A 19494-nucleotide genomic window follows, 5' to 3' on the forward strand; every position below is an offset into this window, starting at 1 on the left:
CCAGAAGTTTCTCATCTCCACCTGAGACCACTTCAACCTGGACTTCATTGTCCACATCATTATCAGCATTTTGGTCAAAACCATTCAACAAGTCTCTAGGAAGTTCCAAACTGTCCCACATCTTCCTGTTTTCCTCTGAGCCCTCCAAACTGTTCCAACTGCTGCCCCTTACCCAGTTCGAAAGTTGCTTCCACATTTTCAGGTTATCTTTATAGCAGTTTCCCTCTGTCTATGGTACCAATTTCCTATATTAGTCTATTCTCACACTGCTATAAGGAAATACCTGAGACTGGATAATTTATAAAGGAAAGAGGTTTAACTGAGCCATAATTCTGCATGCCTGGGGAGGCCCCAGGAAACTTACAATCATGGCAGAAGCAGAAGTTAACACATCTTATATGGTGGCAGGTGAGAGAGTATGTGAAGGAGAAACTGTCAAACACTAACAAAACCATCGGATCTCATGAGAACTCACTTACCTTCATGAGAACCGCATGAGGGAAACCTTTCCCATGATTTAATCACCTCCCGTCATGTCCCTCTCTCAACAAGTAGTGATTATGGGGATTACAATTTGAGATGAGATTTGGGTGGGGAAACCGAGCCAAATCATATCAATAGTACCTAGACAATTGTAACCTTCTGGTGAACAGTTACTCTCATTATTAGTTAATAAATATTTAATTCCCCTAAGCTTTCATATTAAAGCCAATTACAGTGGTTCCTCAGTATCCTTAGGGACTTGGGTCCAGGATACCAAAATCCAGGATACTCAAGTCCTTTATATTAAATGGCACAGTATTTAGATATAACCCATGTGCATCCTCTGATATGTTTAAAATCATCTCTCGATTACTTATAATACTGAATATAACATAAATGCTATATAAATATTTGTTATACTGTATGTTTTCATTTGTATTATTTTTGTTGTATTGTTACTTTCGATTTTTTTCCAGTATTTTTGATCTGCAGTTGGTTCAGTCTGGAGATATGGAGCCCACTGACACAGAGGGACAGCTGTAATGTCATATACCCTCACATAAAAATTCTTTCAATACTTCTGCAAGATTGTATTTTATCTGGGTCACTGCTATAAAAAAAACTACATTTTATTTATGCATCCACCTGAGAATTTGTCCTTTAACAAATGGTGGATAACAACAGAACCAAATATGAGATGTAAGTATAAGGTCTTGGAACCCTCCATCTTCAGATAACTTACCCTTTGATTAGAGAAAAGATTGATACTACAGTTTGGTGGTAACTATTTGTCTCTTCTGCAGTCTATGTCAAACCAAAGCCATTTTCAAACCAGTTAGGTCTAACTGTAACCCTAATATGATTGTGCTTTCAAATACTTAACTCCTCCTGATGTCATTAAGTTTACACTTCTCTATTTAGTTAACACTGATTAATCAATATTAGGTTACCAATAAATAGTATCCTTTTCTACAATGTAACAAGTTGCTAAGATACATATTGTACACATACTTAAGAAAATACAAAAAGCAAGAAATGTATCACTGTCAAGGCCAAGTAACTGTTTAAGGCATTATGCAAGGGAGAAAAGAGAACCTTATAGACTGTACTCCCCCACCAAAGTTGTAAGACTTCTTTCTAGCAAAGCTAAGGATCAAACATTGACAGCATTTGCAGGTTAAATTAGATCTCCTTCATAATATATTCCTGGACTGATTTGAGGGCAATTTTGAATGTTTACTTAAAAGATTAATTTTAGTTTAAGACTGTAAATATCAATCTCCCACACATTTGAAAAATTAAGTACTGCAAAACTCAAATCTCCTGGACTTGCTTTTTTTAAATTCTAAATTTTTACACCAATTAAAACATTTTAAAATCTTCTTTTCCCACTGTCTTTATCCATTTGTGTTTTATTTCATTTTTCTGATCTAAATTCACCTTGTTTAAAAAAAGAGAGAAAAATTGCTGTTGAACATCTCAGCATTTTGCTTTTTATCTAAGGGGGTTTTCTACACATTAAATTTAAAGAGAAGCAGTTATTTGCCACATTGGCCTTTCTAATCTTTCCTCTACTTGCATTTGCTAATTCTCAGTACTCAGCTATGTAAACTGACTGAGTTTATTCAGTAAATGACCTTTCTACCCAAGCTTCAAATTCAGTATTTTGTGGAGACCTAACTAATCCTTTGATAAATCACAGGATAACCTAAAGTGAGAATCAGTGTCCCAGCAGTTTTAGAAATTTGTAAAGGGAAAGACTCCTAGCATGCTTCTGTTTCCAGGCAATTTTTGGCTTCTGGGAAAAGATACAAATACTGCAGGAGAGAGAAGAGTTACTTTTTAACTTAAGCTGAACAAACATACTACATAATGGCATAATGATTTACTGTATTATTTATGTATATATTTACATACATGTATACATTTTCAAATAACAGGAAGCAATCCCTAAAACCAGAAAGAATAAAGCATGAATTTATTATTCTTCAGAGAGCCTATGAGGTAAAAAATATCACAATTGCTTAGACCATTGGGTTCTCTGGCCACTGTTAAAGAAAAGAGAATCTTATGATTTGTACTCCCCTACCATTCATAATTCAACTTCATTTCTCCTGTTTCAACAAGCTGACAAATAAACAAGGAAAATAGTACTATTTATAGTTTACTTGTAAATACCGTAGGGGGTTAATTGTTTGCCTAAATTCACATAGCTTGGAAGTTTCTACATTAAGATTTGAACCTGGGTTTTCCACTTGCTAATTTTACTATCTTATAGCTGTGTGCTGCATAATTTTTGTCTGTATATTAAATGAGATTTCATCATTTGGAGATTAAACTTGTGTTCAAGTTCAAACTCATTAGTAAATTTTTACTATTTTCTTGAGTTACCAGTGCTCTAACAAAGCTAGAACATTTAATTTACATCTTTAAAGAGTCTTCAAATATTTCTGGAAATAGATTGAATAAACACAAATGTACAGATAAATTTTACAACTGACAGTAAAAAATTGCGGCCTATTGATTTTCTGTTCCCTTAAAAGTGAAATAAAATAAATTTGTAAAAGAATAAAACTGTCTGGTATTTCCTCAGGGCATTTTGGAGGTTTTCGTCTTATCACGCCCCTTGCTTACCACAATTCATACTAATCCCTGGAAATCCCTGGAAAGTTAAGACTCTAATGTGTGTGTACGTAAACACACACACACACACACACACACACAATTCCATATATATATAGAATTGGCTCATGCAATTATATAGATTGAAAAGTCCCAAGATCTGTAGTCAGCAAGCTAGAGATCCAGAAGGGCCAGTTGTGTAGTTCCAGTCTGAGTGTGAAGACCTGAGATTCAAGAGAGCTGACTCTTAGTCCAAGATCCAGGAGGCTCAAGGCCCAAGAAGAACTAATATTTCAGCTTGACTCCAAAAGTAAAAAAAGACCAATGTCTTGGCTCAAGAAGTCATGCAGGAGAATTCCCTCTTACTAAACCTTTTTTGTCCTTCTCAAGTCTTCAATTGATGGGATGATGTCCACCTACATTAGGGAGGGCAATATGCTTTACTCGGTCTACTGATTCTTTATCTTTTTTTTTTTTTGAGAGAGTCTTGCTCTGTTGCCCATTCTCAGGTGGAGTGACATGATCATGACTCACTGCAGCCTTGACCTCTAGAGCTCGAGTGATCGTCCCACCTCAGCCTCCAGAGTATCTGGGGCTACAGGCCATGCTACTACACCTGGGCACCTGGGTAATTTTTTTTTTTTTCAGAGATGGGGATTTGCTATGTTGCCCAGGCTGGTCTCGAACATCTGGGCTCAAGCAAACCACCTGCTTCAGCTAGGATTATAGGTGTGAGCCACTGAGCCCACCCTGATTCAAATGTTAATCTCATACAGAAGCACCTCACAGACATATATAGAAAAATGGTTGGTCATATGTTGGGCATCTTATAGCCCAGTCAAGTTGACACATACAATTAACCATCACATTTATATACTCTATTCAGGAGAATTCCCTTATAATATCCCAAAGGGAAGGTATTCTAAATCACATTCAATATTTTGAGATAATTACTAAGACATGTTCACTATAACATAGATGCCTGTTACAACAATACAAGATTTAATAGGAGTTGCTTTTTGTTCTGTATGTTTAATGGTTATATGAAATATTTTAAATTCCTGTATTACACACACACACACACACACACACACACACACACACACGTTTATCCCAGAGTGATTAAATTTGGTAGTTTATTCCACTCCTTTAAAAACTTGGGACAATGAAAATCTATAACAGAAACACTGATGCCTCATAAGGTAAGACACATGAATTAGTGAAGAATTAGCTCCTCTGGAATTGAGATTACTAGTAATTAACAATGAAATTGATAGCTGATAAGGATACTATAATATATTAGTATTATAAAAATCCAATACAACCCTCAGTTTAGTCATTATTATATTGGAAAATATTATTAAAAATTTCTTAAGGTGCTGTGAAATAATTTTCTCACTGTTTTAAAGTACAACATTAAAAAAATGGTCCTCTTTTTGGCAATTTGCTGCTTCCTGTCACTATCAATAACCTAACAAATATGTAGGTACCTATGATATGTCATCTGTATTCACATATTTTAAGTCCCTCAAATTTTACTGTAAGTAGATAATAATTATAAAATAATATTACAGCACATAAGATATTTATATAGAATACTATAAATATAAGTTCATATTTATAAGGTATATATTTATAGGACAAAGTACACATGAGATGGTTTAAGTTTGATCCATTTGTTTTTAAACTTCTAAGAGACTTCTTTTTTACTTTTTGTCAAATGAGAATCAGCAAATCTTAATCAACTTACATATTAAGAAGATGTGTAAGTGTTTTATAGACAAGCTAATTTTAATATTTGTTGCTTTGGGAGTGGGGATGAAATTGGGGTGGGTAGATCCTGCTACCTCTAGAGTATCCTTTTTGCTCTTAGAGTCTAATAATTTAAGGTAAGGAAGAGAAAAACAGGCTCTAAGTTTGTAAATGAATAAATGATGGAAGTCTAGCAAATAGTAGACTATAATTAAGTTGAATCACTAAACTAAACCAAAGGTCAGCAAGCATGGATATTCTGCATATTTAAGAAATCACATTTAATCTACAATCATCCAACCATAAACATATTTTTTATGTTATGAAACTGTAACTCATATGAAATATAGAGTATTTACACTGAAATACCGACTTCTTTTATACTATTAGTCAATAAGCCATGAAGGCAAAATTACAATTTTAAGGAATAGAAAATTTAAAGAATCTGTACTTAGATGTAGAATACATCTGTCTGACTTCTCTTAGTGATTTCTTATCAAATATTTACATTGCTTCATCAAACATCCAGAGGTTTAAAAATAAAGCACAATCATTTTCGTGAACCTAGACAGCATAATTTCTTGTATATGAAGAAAGGCAGGGTGGATGGATTCCCATTAATGTTAATGCCTGTCTCCTCATTTCTCACCTTTGTTATTAAGTTGCTTAGAAAGCAAATTAGTATTTTATTCAAATTTATTTTTTAAATGGCATAAATTGTATGTATTTATCATGAACAACATGAGGTTTTGAAGTACACATACATCATGGAATGGTTAAATCTAGCTAATTAACAAAAGCATTACCTCACCTAGTTATTTTGTAGTGAGAACATTTTACTTCTACTCACTTAGCAGTTTTCAAGAAGGGCATTATATAAAGTGAAATAAACCAGGAACAAAAAGACAGATGCTGCATGATCTCACTCATATGTGGAATCCAAAGAATTTGTTCACATAGTAGAGAGTGGAATGGTGGTTGCCAGAGGCTGGGGTGAATAGGGAGTAGGGAATATTGTGGAGATGTTGGCAAAAGAGTGCAAGTTTACAGTTAGATTAGAGGAGTAAGTTCAAGAAATCTACTGTATGGCATAGTTAATGCTGATATATTATATTCCTGAAAAAAACCAATTAATATTTTACAAGAAACAGAAGAAATCATGGGAGCAGACCATAGATGGACAGAGTGGTGCATGAAGAATGGCTTTTAAAGGATGTAAACATGGAGAGCTGAGTATATTATAAATGTACAAAAGATATGTCTGATTTGAAAAAACACAATGAAAATAAACATAGTATGACCTCCTTCACAATTATGGATAAACTGTGCTCATAAATATGCTTTCAGGAATAAAATGTAAAAAAAAATTCTTGTAATATTGTCCCAAAGAACACAAAAGACATAATAACCTATATCACCTGAAATAGGCACCAACAAAAAAAATCCTAAATTCAGAAGACTGTACAAGCTACTTTTAGATCCATTCAGAACACACAAGAGGATTATATTTCCTAATGGATTTAAATTATAAGAAATAATTTGTTTCCCTCTGTGGCCATTTAGATATTGGCCAGAATGTTCGTCAATCACATATTTAATTTTGTAATCAGTTTTAATTCTGAATTTTAGTGAGTGGACCAAGCAACAACTCAGGAGGCAAAACTTGCACTGTGTGGACTCACATTCAAATGTATCTACTTCCACTAGTTCTAGCAATTGTTCGTGGATGAAAAAAGGGTTTACAGAAAAAACATTTTTAAGTGAGTTAAGAGCCAAATGACATTTAAAAATTAACTTGTGCCTTGAAATCACAAAAGAAGATGTTAGCATAATAATCGTCATCATGCTCAAAGGTTGAAAAGTTTATGAAGAGGGAAAAATGAAGACACATTTAGCATGACTACACTCTTGGAATGATTCAAGTAGACAGACCCAAGCTCTGTAGTGGAGGTAGGCAAATGCAAATAAGCTTGGTTCCTATTTCTGGAAATTCCATCAGTACCCGAGCCCAGGAAAGGGTAATGTGGACAATGGCTGGCTCAATGTCCATATAAAGAGTGAGATTTCTGACTTCCTGAAAAAGCAGGACATTCTGAGATCCCCAGGAGAACCCCTTCCTAAGTGGCAGAGGGCTGGTGAGACCAGTGATATTTAACTGGTTTGTTCAGATAGCTCCCCAGAGGATGTGTCAAAGTTCAAAGAAGGCTGTTTAAAGAAAACAACCCAAGCCAACTGTAATGAGCCCATGTCACCTGGAAAGACCCTAAACAGTTTACTAGCAGACTCAAGAAGGAAGGTCCTAGGATACTTTTCATTCCTTCCCTTCAGTGAGTAGGCACACCACAAAATTCCCAAGAGGCTCTTAAGAGTATATAAATATCCATTTTACTGTACAGTTAGAGAACAGGCTTTTAGGAAGCGGCTGCCAGAAAAGCCTGATCAATGTTGAACTATAAAACCAATTACAAGTGCTGGATAGTTCAGGGAACACACAGGGTCACTCACCTCCCTTTTCAGGGCCTTTCTTGGAGGCTTTCTGCCCTGCAGTAAACCAGTGAAAGATTTGAGGGCTCAGCCAGATAAACTGAAAGCTGCTTAATTATATTTGCAGATAATTTTTCACACAATTTTACTTTCAATTTTTCAGCAAATGATTAACATAATTGTAAATCATCAAAATTTACAAATAAGCATCATCTCTCTGAATCTATGTATCTCAATATATATCTTTATAAATAATTCACAATATCAATTAAATTATAGGTCATTATCATACTATTTGTGGGAAATCTGGAAACAAAGAATAAGCTCAGTGTCAAAAATGTGGTCACATTTCAAATACCTTGAGTTTAAGCTTGCTTTCCTTAAACATTACACAGTTTCAAATTCTGTCACAATTAAATTCTTTTAAAATTTGTTTTGTTTCTAGTTTTTAAGTAATCCTAGCCTATGCCAAAGTGGTTTTCAATGCCTACATTATAACTCACACTGGGATTAGTTCTTCTCAGAACCTTAACATGACCGGATGTTATTTAAAAGCCAGGCAGTTTGAACTAAAAACATTACTATTTAAGAATCAGCATTAAGTTTCTATAAGGTTGTTCATTGACCCCATTTATCTCATTGAGGAGTGAATGATATATGATAAATGATTAAATACAAAGAACCTGATGGAATAGACATAGAAAAGGTATTCTGCAATGACAAAATGACCCAAAGGCCAGTACAATAATGTGAATAAGGTGAGAAGAGTTGAGTTTGGAATCAGTACTGTACAACTGAAACTTCTGTGATGATGGGAATGTTTCTTTGTGTTGTTAAATCAGTAGGCTCTCACTATTTTGCCTATTGAAAACTTGAAATAGATCCCAGTGGAGGAACTAAATTATGAATTTTGTTTAATTTCAATAGCCACATATGGATAGTGGCTATAATGTTAGATGGCACAGGCCTACATAAAATTATATTTGAAAGAAAGAGAAAACAATCAAAATATGGATACAAATTAGTAGAGTTTAAAATAGGAAAATACTTTAAGTCAGGTCATCAAGGAAACAGATGGGAGAGCTTCAGCAAGCTGCACACTGGCAGAAAAAATTCCTAAATATAACACATTGTTTCTTTTATAACCAAAGTTTCACTGTGTGCTGCAGAATGTGCTTTGACAACTCACTCAGGTTTCATTGGACCTCCTTGGATATATAATAACTGCATAATTCCAGTTACGTTTACTTCAATTAGATCACACAGTCACTTTTCTTCACATAATATGTTACTACCACGCAGATCTTCCAATTGTGTAAAGGTCATACAAATTCACCGTGGGGGATTGCTTAGCTTCTGTGAATTACTTTTAGGCTATACTCTATAAAATTATTATCTACAAAGTTTTACATAATAGACTTTATGTGTTTTTCACACAAAAGAAACATCCAGCTGGTCTCCTGGAGCAGGATGACAATGGTTCCCTCCCCACACATCTGCACTACATCTTTGCATATGGTTAGTGAGCCAGAACAAGCTATTAAGAGTGTAAGCTAAAGAAGAAAAGCACACTTTCCTATGACCCTGGTTAATTATGGTAAACATGTCTTTCCTGAACTAGGGGTTTAAGCTTAATAGATTTCAAAGCAGAATTTATGTATTTCAAGATATTTCTCTAAAACGTTTGATATGAAACATTTCCCTTCTTCCAATGTTGTGCTCTTCAGGATATTAAGAGAAAAAGAGAACAAACTTTAAGAAGACATCCTCAACTTCAAGTGATTATCTCCATGGTCAACTGGATTTAGTCAAGATCCCTTAAGAGGCATAATATTTTATTGAAGCAATTTCTTTCACTCGGTCATTCATCTATCCATTTAATATTTATTGAACACTCATATAAGGTAGTTACCTACTAACACTTGGTAGTAAGACAGTTTTAAAAATGTCACCTTGCCTGCCCTTGTGCATAGTCTATAGTCTAGAAAGCAGCACATAATGGACAGGTAAAATAAGAAGAAATACGCTTAGAATATCATGGGAACATATTGGAAGAAAATTTAGCCAGAAAATTAGTGAGGTAAACAGAAACGGTATCTTAGGGAACATAACAGCTGATATGAGTCAGATGCAAGGGAGGGTATCTCTGCATGAGATAACCCCAGAGACAGGTAATAGTATGCATGGGGATGAAGAATTCATTTTGTTAAATCAAATATTAGATTTCTCTGGATGTCTAGATCATGGTAGAGAACTGGATACAAAATCTGAAACTTAGGGGAAAGATTGGGGTTGTTATGCACATTTGGGAGTATTTTCTAGTTGAAATTGTAAGAACTATGAGTTCTATCTTGGTCATTATGCAGAACACAAGGATTAAAGGGAAAAGTGTGGGATGTTGAGAGAATCCAAGCATGAAGGGGCATGAGTACAAAAGAAATTCTAGAAAGGCAGCAAAAGAAAAATTATCTGAGAAGCACAAGGTACCATGAAATTGTATTTCAAGAATTTATGTATTTCAAGATATTTCTCTAAAATGTTTGATATGAAACATTCTCCTTCTTCCAATATTGTGCTCCTTAGGGTATTAAGAGAAAAACAGAACATACTTTAAGAAGACATCCTTAACTCCAACTGATTATTCCCATACTCATTTGGATATAGTGAAGATCCCCTAAGAGGCATAATAAGCATAGTTGCCAACAGGGTGGACATTTCAACATTCTAATCATCAAGATTCAAATATGCTTAAGAAATCTAGTCAAGTAAAGAGCAAAAATCCATCTTTTGTTTGGCAATAAGTAGAGTCACTATAAACTTAGCCAGGCCAGTTTCAGCAAAATGGTGGGGAGAAGCTGGATATCGTGGAATGAAAAGTAAAAGGGAGGTAAGAAGTGAAGGCAGTGAATGAATAAAAATGCTCCTTTGAACATTTCAGATGAAAAATATGTTTCAGAATGCTGGTTTCTGGCACTATCAACACACACAGCCAGTCACACCACTGTAAACCAGTTCTAGTGTGATGGTGAATCTTATGGCCAAGTTTCCTTAGGCTCATAACTAAAGGACCTGAGCTGAGGAATCATTAAAGCCAAAACCCCAAATATTAATGAAGAGCAAGGAAGCTAATGAATGTTAAGAGTTGGGAAAACTAGAAATTGCCATACAAATGTTAGTGATTATGGTCATTATTACTACAATTTGATCTTGATAGATTTTGGTCTGTATATCAGCCCAGTTTATAACAGAGTTGAAAAACAGATTGAAAAGTCTCCCCCTACGGAGTTTGTAGAGCAGAAACATCAGTAGTTAACTTATGCATTATGCATATAATTTAGACTCAAGAGATCCAATGAATAACTGCAGTGAACTACAATTGCCCTCTTTAGACAGCTCAATGTGAACTTCCTGATAGAAAGAAAGCAGTCCAAAGTCCTATGTAAATGGTGTGATAATAACAGGAGGATTGGCTGCTTGCTTGCTCCTCATTTCAGTTGGATAATTTGAATAAATTCTTTATACAGATTGTAACTGCTGTCATTTTGATAATTCTCCAGCTTGAAAATTTGGATTGTTGGGTGCAGCCCCTTGCCAGCTCCAAACAAATGGAGGTTGGCTAATGATGGATTTGAAGGGCACCCTGGCATCATTGGTAGACAGAATATTTCCTTGCTATGAAGTCTCCAATCGGGCAAGATTTTCTATTGCTATTAAACAGGAGTTTATAAAACTCTAAAACTACTGTAGACCCATAAACTGATGAATGAACTGGAGCCTTCCTCTTTCACCCACAGAATCCCCAAGTTCAGTTTAATCATTCTCCTTGCCTCCAATTGCTTTGATTTATCTAAGATTAACCCTTCCCTCCTGCCATCCAAGGTACATAATTATCTCTGTAGCCTTTTTCCTTTTGACATCATTCTATTTTTTCTAAATATTCACTTATTAAGCAAATATTATTGAGCACTTGCTATATGTCTGACCTTACTTAGAGGGATATAACAGTGAACAAGATGAAGTTTCTGCTTTCAAGGAATGCATATGTATAATGGGAAATTTTCTTGAAAATGTATCTCTCAATTCAATGAGATAGGTATTAGAATAAAGACACATGCAGGGGAGTGATCAATCTTCCAAAGAGTGGAAGGATGATGAGGTAGAATAAGGAAGTATTTAATCAGAGTCCTAAAGGATTTTGACATATAGACAAGAAGAGGAAGAATATATCTCTTTTTGTTTACTTGATGTCATTGATTCTGCCTTATCCAACTTCGCTTCTCTTAAAGTTACAAAGATTTGAACATGAGAACACCAAAATATTTAAATCAAATTCAAATGCTGCTAAGGTATCCTCTTTTATTCTTCTGCCTATAGATTTGTCTTGAACATGATATAATCTGCATGGATAGTGTTATTTTAATGACATTTGTTTTAAAGGTTCTGGAAACATCATTTCCCCTTCAATCTTTGCACTCCTAATTCTATTGCCAACCGGCATCATACTTCACAATTTCTCCAGAGAGTGGCTTGAATTCTGATTGTTTTCACCTATTTTATAAATTAAATCATATGTAAGGTTAGTTCTACTTGATCTCTTAGAAGTTACTACTCCCTTCCACACATTTCAGATCTCTACAAATCCTAAACTCAAGAATTCTCAAACTGAGATTAACTGGAGTTGTCATCCATCAGCTATGAGGCTGGCATCTAATATAATGCTAATCTTCTGTTATGTCCTTTTTAGTTCTCAAGATTTATGCATATGTATGTAGTTTCTTTCTCCACAGCTCCAAAACTGTTACAGGGAATGACTATTTTGATGTCTTAAAGATGAAGAAATGATAGATATGATAATGCCATTTTAAAAAGTCAGAACATTTGGAATTCCCAGAATTTATGAAGAAAGTACCCAAATAAAGGACATTGTGGGCCCAATCAATCTAGCTGCCTTTCTGTGATTAAAACAAGCAAAAACTAAACAAACAAAAGTAAAAGAGCAGGAGACAATATCATTGTTACAGGTGGTATACATTTTTTGGGTGAAGAAAACGAAACTGGTATTTAGAGCTGATACCTAACAAGGGAAACATCACTTCCCTTGCTACCACTACATTGCTAGAATCCTTTCTCAAATATACACTAGACAAATTCTCTTTGGTTTGATACTAAAGCTTTTGTTTGCCAAGATTAGTGTTTTGATCTTTGTTGTTGTTATTGCTGTTTTTTATTTAAATTCAGCTACACTCAGCCCAAAGTCATTGCTCAAAGAAATTCACATCATTTTTAATTTTCTGCATGCCATACTGATTAATCTGTTACTTTTGTTTCATTTGAAGTGTACACAGACAGCCTGAAGTGTTTGATGTTATTGGTTGCTGTGTCCTTGAGATATCATCATCTCATCATATAAGAACCAAAGCAGGAAGACTGCATGAGCCCAGGAGTTCAAGACCAGCTTGGGCAACATAGTGATATCCTGTCTCAAAAAATAATTTAAAAAATCAAATTAAAAATTAGCCAGGTGTGGCAGTGAGCACTTATAGTCCCAGCTACTCAGACGACTGAGGTGGAAGCATTGCAGTTGCACCCCAGCCTAGGTAACACAGGGAGACCTTGCCTTAAAAAAAAAAGAGCCAAGGCATGAATTAACTAAACAACTCCAAAATCATTATACATGACCTTGAGCAAGTCACATAAATTTCCAGCCCTGTTTCTTTCTTTGTGGTCTTTACACAATGAAGTGGTTGCTATCAAATGATTTCTCATGTCCCTTTAGCCTCTGTCATTTTATGATAGGAAAGTTTTTGGGGAGAAACATACAGAAAAAATAGACCTCAACATAGTACTACAGCATGTATATTCAAACTGTGCATTTATAAAACATGCTTTCTAAACACTTATATGCCTGCATACCTGGGATTTATACCAAATTTCCTATGTGGCTTTTGGGCACCACTGAAAAATATAATTGAGGAATAGGTACCAATGTTGTGTGATTGTGTGTGTGTGTGTGTGTGTGTGCGCTATCATACATGCTTCAGAGGTTAAATTGAGGATACTATGAGAGTGTATATCTATACCTCTTCTAGACTTGGAGTTCTGGATTTAAAAAAAGGTGTGCAATGAATGAGGAGAGAGTGGGGGAGAAGCAGGTGAAAGAAAACTTCAGGTGAGTAGACCTTGAAGCTGGAAGAGCTGGCTCACATCCTTTCCCTAAGAACAATGAAAGCCCATAGAAGGTTTTAGATGGTGAAGTGACGTGATCAGATTTGCCTTTTCTTAAAAATTATTTTGGTTCCTCTATGGAGAATTGGTTGAAAGTCAGGAAGGACTTTGGGAGCCCTGTTCATTAACAATGCATAACAAAACTTTCTTTTGGATTTGTTATCAATTTTTACCCAGGATTGGTAGCTGCCCCAGAGTGCTCTCTTTTCTTCTCAAAATACTCTTTCAAAGTGTTCTCACTTGTGTATTATTCTTTTCCTTATTTGTATACGTTATCTTTCTTACCACTGGTAGCTCTCTGCCTTTAATGAAAAAGCAATGCTTTCCTCTGGCTTACTAAGTAAATTAAAAGGGCAAAGTGGGTCATGAAGTGTTTGTAGTCCCACAGTACCATGTGCTTAGAAAAGTTCCATGCTTAGGTTAATTCTCTACTGTCAATGCCTTAAATTTTTAAGTTTTAAACAAGAGGCTTGATGTTTTCATTTTGCATTGAGCCCCCAAAACTATCTAGCTATATATGAAACATACTTCCAGCACTGTAAACTAAGTGATTTCCTAGAGTATAAACTCAGACTAATAATGTAATTTCTCCCAAAATATAAGCTCACCCAGCCTAATTCAAAATTTTAAATTCAAGTTGGCCGTGGTTTCCAAGCATTTCCGGGAAAAGGAGATATATTTTGTGTTTTTTAAAAAACAAAAAAATACATCGGAAGTTCCTACTGGTACTACCAATTCAAATACAAGACTACGGAGTTTTTGTTTAAATGTACTGATTTTACATCTGTGTCTACTTTGACCCGTGCTGAAAATGCTAGCTTTCACTGACACCCACATAATTGGTAATTTGCTTTTAACCACAATATATAGACAACAGTCCCCAAATAATAATATGATTACTGAAAATACTTTAAGGTTTAATCACTGGCTTCAAACTTATGGAGTCAAATTATGATTTTTGGAATCACTTGGACGAGTTCCTCTCTATGTGAGGCTATGCCAACAACTCGTTAAACAATTGAAGTTTATTTGCATCACTTTTCTTTTAATTTGAAGAATTTAAAAAAACAGTTTAATAGTTACATAAATATATATAGTTCCAAAGTTAAATATATAAAACAGTGTAAAAACCAAACACATTAGGAATATTCTTGCTTTTATTCCTGCCCCTTATACTGTTTTCTCCCCACTGCCACATCTACATAAACTTTTTTTAAAAAGTTATAGTTTATGCATCCAATAGTATAAATCTGTATTCCATGAATGTTGGCATTCTATAAGTACTTTTCACTACCTGGAGATCACTATATAATATTATATAAAGGTATTTCCTGGCTGGGCATGGTGGCTTACACCTGTAAACCCAGAAGTTTGGGAGACCAAGGTGGGCACATCACTTGAGATCAGGAGTTCAAGACCAGCCTGGGCAACATGGTAAAAACTTTGTCTCTGCTAAAAATAAAAATAAAAATAAATTAGCCCAGCATGGTGGCATGCACCTGTAGTACCAACTACTCTGGAGGCTGAGATGGGAGGATCACTTGAGCCTGGGAGGCAGAGGTAGCAGTGAGCCAAGGGCACACCACTACACTCCAGCCTGGGCAACAGAGTGAAACCCTGTCCTAAAAATAAAAAAGATAGTTCCTATTACTATTTATACTCTTTTGTTTGGATGAGCTATAATTTAATCAGTCAGCCATGTATTGCTGGGCACTTTTATTGGCAACATTTTTTTTTGCATTTATAAATGACAGTGCACTAAATAGCCTTGAGCATATCTCTTTCTGTAACTTTGTCAGTGGGTCTTTGAAATAGGTTCCTAAGACAGAGATTGCTGGGTCAAATGGTAAATGTACATTCATTTTTTCTATGAATATATACTGTCAAATTCCACTCTAACTTTTTGCATTGAGCTAGTCATGATAGTACCTTTGTAACCACAGTCTTGTTAAAAAATTCTGTTAAGCATTTGGATTTTTACTAAACCGATGGGTAGAAATTGCATCTCTCTTATCAGGAGTGACTGAGGTTGAACAACTTTATAAATATTTAAAGAACATTTGCATTGTCTTTCTGTGAATTATGTGTTTCTTTTCTAGCATTTTTATCATATGATTTTGGGTATAGTTTTTCTTTATAGAAGACCTTTATATATTGACCTGCTAATTCTTTGTGGTAGAGTTATCTAATACATTTTCCAGTTATCTTTTTACTTTTTTATGGTGTTTTTGTCATGCAAAAGGGGTCTGTGTGTGTGTGTGTGTGTGTGTAATGAAACTTCTCTCCTGGATTTAAAGTATAGTTAGGAAAGTTTTTCTTACCACCCAATTATAAGAACATTATCCATGTATTTTTTCCTCATACATGCATAGCTTTATATTATACAGTTAAATTTCTGACTTTAGACTCCTTTAGACTTCAACCTGGTATATAAGTTCAGAAAATTCCTAAAAATTTACCAACCAAGAGTCAGTACAGGCTTGATCCAGTACAACACTGCTGACCGAGCATGCCGTTGACATTGACAAACTATCTTCTGGAGACCCATGCGTCCTTTCCATGTGTTGTTTCATTTTGTATGTTCTTAGTTAGGACTGTGTATGTTTCATGAAGTTGGAGAAATTCCTGGCCCCTCAAATTTTCCAAATCAAAAGCCTCTTTGAACACAGAAATAATGTGCATTACAGCATTGGTGGCAGAATGGATCACTATTTAGAAGAAAAGCATTTGCTATTTCTCTAGTTGAGTTTTTTTTTTTTTAGTATAAACAGCAATCATTCAGTTATATAATAGTGCTGCCACTTTCAGAGACAGCAACAAAAGCGGGATACACCCATGTAGAGAGACAATCATTATGTATTAAATGGCCTTGTTTTTATTAATAGCAGATTCTCATGGACTATTCTCATCACAGTCTATCCATTTTCTTCTCTCAAGTTTAAAAAATTTACCACCACCTCCCCTCACCAAAAGAAAACAAAACAAAACAAAGCAAAAAACCACAATCTTCACATCCCTTGTAAGTTGGATTCCTAGGTATTTTATTCTCTTTGAAGCAATTGTGAATGGGAGTTCACTCATGATTTGGCTCTCTGTTTGTCTGTTGTTGGTGTATATGAATGCTTGTGATTTTTGTACATTGATTTTGTATCCTGAGACTTTGCTGAAGTTGCTTATCAGCTTAAGGAGATTTTGGGCTGAGACAATGGGGTTTTCTAGATATACAATCATGTTGTCTGCAAACAGGGACAATTTGACTTCCTCTTTTCCTAATTGAATACCCTTTATTTCCCTCTCCTGCCTAATTGCCCTGGCCAGAACTTCCAACACTATGTTGAATAGGAGTGGTGAGAGAGGGCATCCCTGTCTTGTGCCAGTTTTCAAAGGGAATGCTTCCAGTTTTTGCCCTTTCAGTATGATATTGGCTGTGGATGTGAAGGACCTCTTCAAGGAAAACTACAAACCACTGCTCAAGGAAATACAAGAAGATACAAACAAATGGAAGAACATTCCATGCTCATGGGTAGGACGAAGCAATATCGTGAAAATGGCCATACTGCCCAAGGTAATTTACAGATTCAATGCCATCCCCATCAAGCTACCAATGACTTTCTTCACAGAATTGGAACAAACTACTTTAAAGTTCATATGGAACCAAAAAAGAGCCCGCATCGCCAGGTCAATCCTATGCCAAAAGAACAAAGCTGGAGGCATCATGCTATCTGACTTCAAACTATACTACAAGGCTACAGTAACCAAAACAGCATGGTACTGGTACCAAAACAGAGATATAGATCAATGGAACAGAACAGAGCCCTCAGAAATAATGCCGCATATCTACAACTATCTGATCTTTGACAAACCTGAGAAAAACAAGCAATGGGGAAAGGATTCCCTATTTGATAAATGGTGCTGGGAAAACTGGCTAGCCATATGTAGAAAGCTGAAACTGGATCCCTTCCTTACACCTTACACAAAAATAAATTCAAGATGGATTAAAGATTTAAACGTTAGACCTAAAACCATGAAAACCCTAGAAGAAAACCTAGGCATTACCATTCAGGATATAGGCATGGGCAAGGACTTCATGTCTGAAACACCAAAAGCAATGGCAACAAAAGACAAAATTGACAAATGGGATCTAATTAAACTAAAGAGCTTCTGCACAGCAAAAGAAACTACCATCAGAGTGAACAGGCAACCTACAAAATGGGAGAAAATTTTTGCAACCTACTCATCTGACAAAGGGCTAATATCCAGAATCTACAATGAACTCAAACAAATTTACAAGAAAAAAACAAACAACCCCATCAAAAAGTGGGTGAAGGACATGAACAGACACTTCTCAAAAGAAGACATTTATGCAGCCAAAAAACACATGAAAAATGCTCATCATCACTGGCCATCAGAGAAATGCAAATCAAAACCACAATGAGATATCATCTCACACCAGTTAGAATGGCAATCATTAAAAAGTCAGGAAACAACAGGTGCTGGAGAGGATGTGGAGAAATAGGAACACTTTTACACTGTTGGTGGGACTGTAAACTAGTTCAACCATTGTGGAAGTCAGTGTGGCGATTCCTCAGGGATCTAGAGCTGGAAATACCATTTGACCCAGCCATCCCATTACTGGGTATATACCCAAAGGACTATAAATGATGCTGCTATAAAGACACATGCACACGTATGTTTATTGCAGCATTATTCACAATAGCAAAGAATTGGAACCAACCCAAATGTCCAACAATGATAGACTGGATTAAGAAAATGTTGCACATATACACCATGGAATACTATGCAGCCATAAAAAATGATGAGTTCATGTCCTTTGTAGGGACATGGATGAAATTGGAAAACATCATTCTCAGTAAACTATCGCAAGAACAAAAAACCAAACACTGCATATTCTCACTCATAGGTGGGAATTGAACAATGAGATCACATGGACACAGGAAGGGGAATATCACACTCTGGGGACTGTTGTGGGGTGGGGGGAGGGGGGAGGGATAGCACTGGGAGATATCTCTAATGCTAGATGACGAGTTAGTGGGTGCAGTGCACCAGCATGGCACATGTATACATATGTAACTAACCTGCGCAATGTGCACATGTACCCTAAAACTTAAAGTATAATAATTAAAAAAAAACACAATCTATGATAAATACTCACCACTGCTGGAAGCATCATTCAGATTTAGCAGGCCCCCTCCTAGCCCTCTGTAACTATGGTAACTATAGGTCCCATTTCCATTGATGTACAGCACATCCTGTGAGCCTGGAACAGCTGATGTTGAGTAAGTGGCCTGGGTCGCCTCTGGTTTACACTGTTTGTCAGCTGGAGCAGACTCATCCTGCAAGGACAGACAGCATTCCATTATTTATCACCTCAGAGTGCTATTTCACCTTGAACAGGACTACCTTATTGTTATCTAAATATCTGCATTGAATAAGAAAAAATATATAGTGAATGTTAAGTAAGCACAGATGCACATTTTCAACATCTTTGCTAAAAACTAAAATTAGGAAATCAAAATAACAATGTGGGCAGATTGGAGTTGGAACAATTGACAGTTTTCAATTGAATATAAAATGACATGAAGAAAGTTACTCACAATAACCAAGTGGTGGAAGAAGCCTAAACATCTCTTGACAGATAAATGAATAAAGAAAATATGGTACATACATACAATAGAATACTATACAGCTTCAAAATGAAAGAAACCCTGTCATACTATAGCATGGATGAACTTAAGGACATTGTGCAAAGTGATATAAGCCAACCACAAAAAAACAAATATTGTGTGATGCCACTTATAAGGTATCAAAAGTAAACAAAGACAAAGAAACATAAAGTAGAATGAGGGTTTTCAGCACTTGGGGAGGAGCTACTGGGGAGTCTTCTAAAGTTATAGGGTTTCCGTCATG

General features: G+C 35.6%; 1 protein-coding gene across 12 annotated transcripts in view; it reads right to left on the reverse strand.

Annotated features, from left to right (window-relative positions):
• The window catches only part of NOL4 (nucleolar protein 4), a 381920-nt gene that overhangs the window by 13356 nt on the left and 349070 nt on the right, over window positions 1–19494 (reverse strand). For all 12 annotated transcript variants that reach the window (XM_055102633.2, XM_055102631.2, XM_055102632.2 and 9 more), the window contains one exon: window positions 18740–18920. In XM_055102633.2, coding sequence (XP_054958608.1) covers window positions 18740–18920 — 181 coding nt within the window. The remainder of the gene's footprint in view (window positions 1–18739; window positions 18921–19494) is intronic.

The sequence above is a fragment of the Pan paniscus genome, chromosome 17, assembly GCF_029289425.2.
Source record: "Pan paniscus chromosome 17, NHGRI_mPanPan1-v2.0_pri, whole genome shotgun sequence".
NCBI classification, from domain to species: Eukaryota; Metazoa; Chordata; class Mammalia; order Primates; family Hominidae; genus Pan; species Pan paniscus.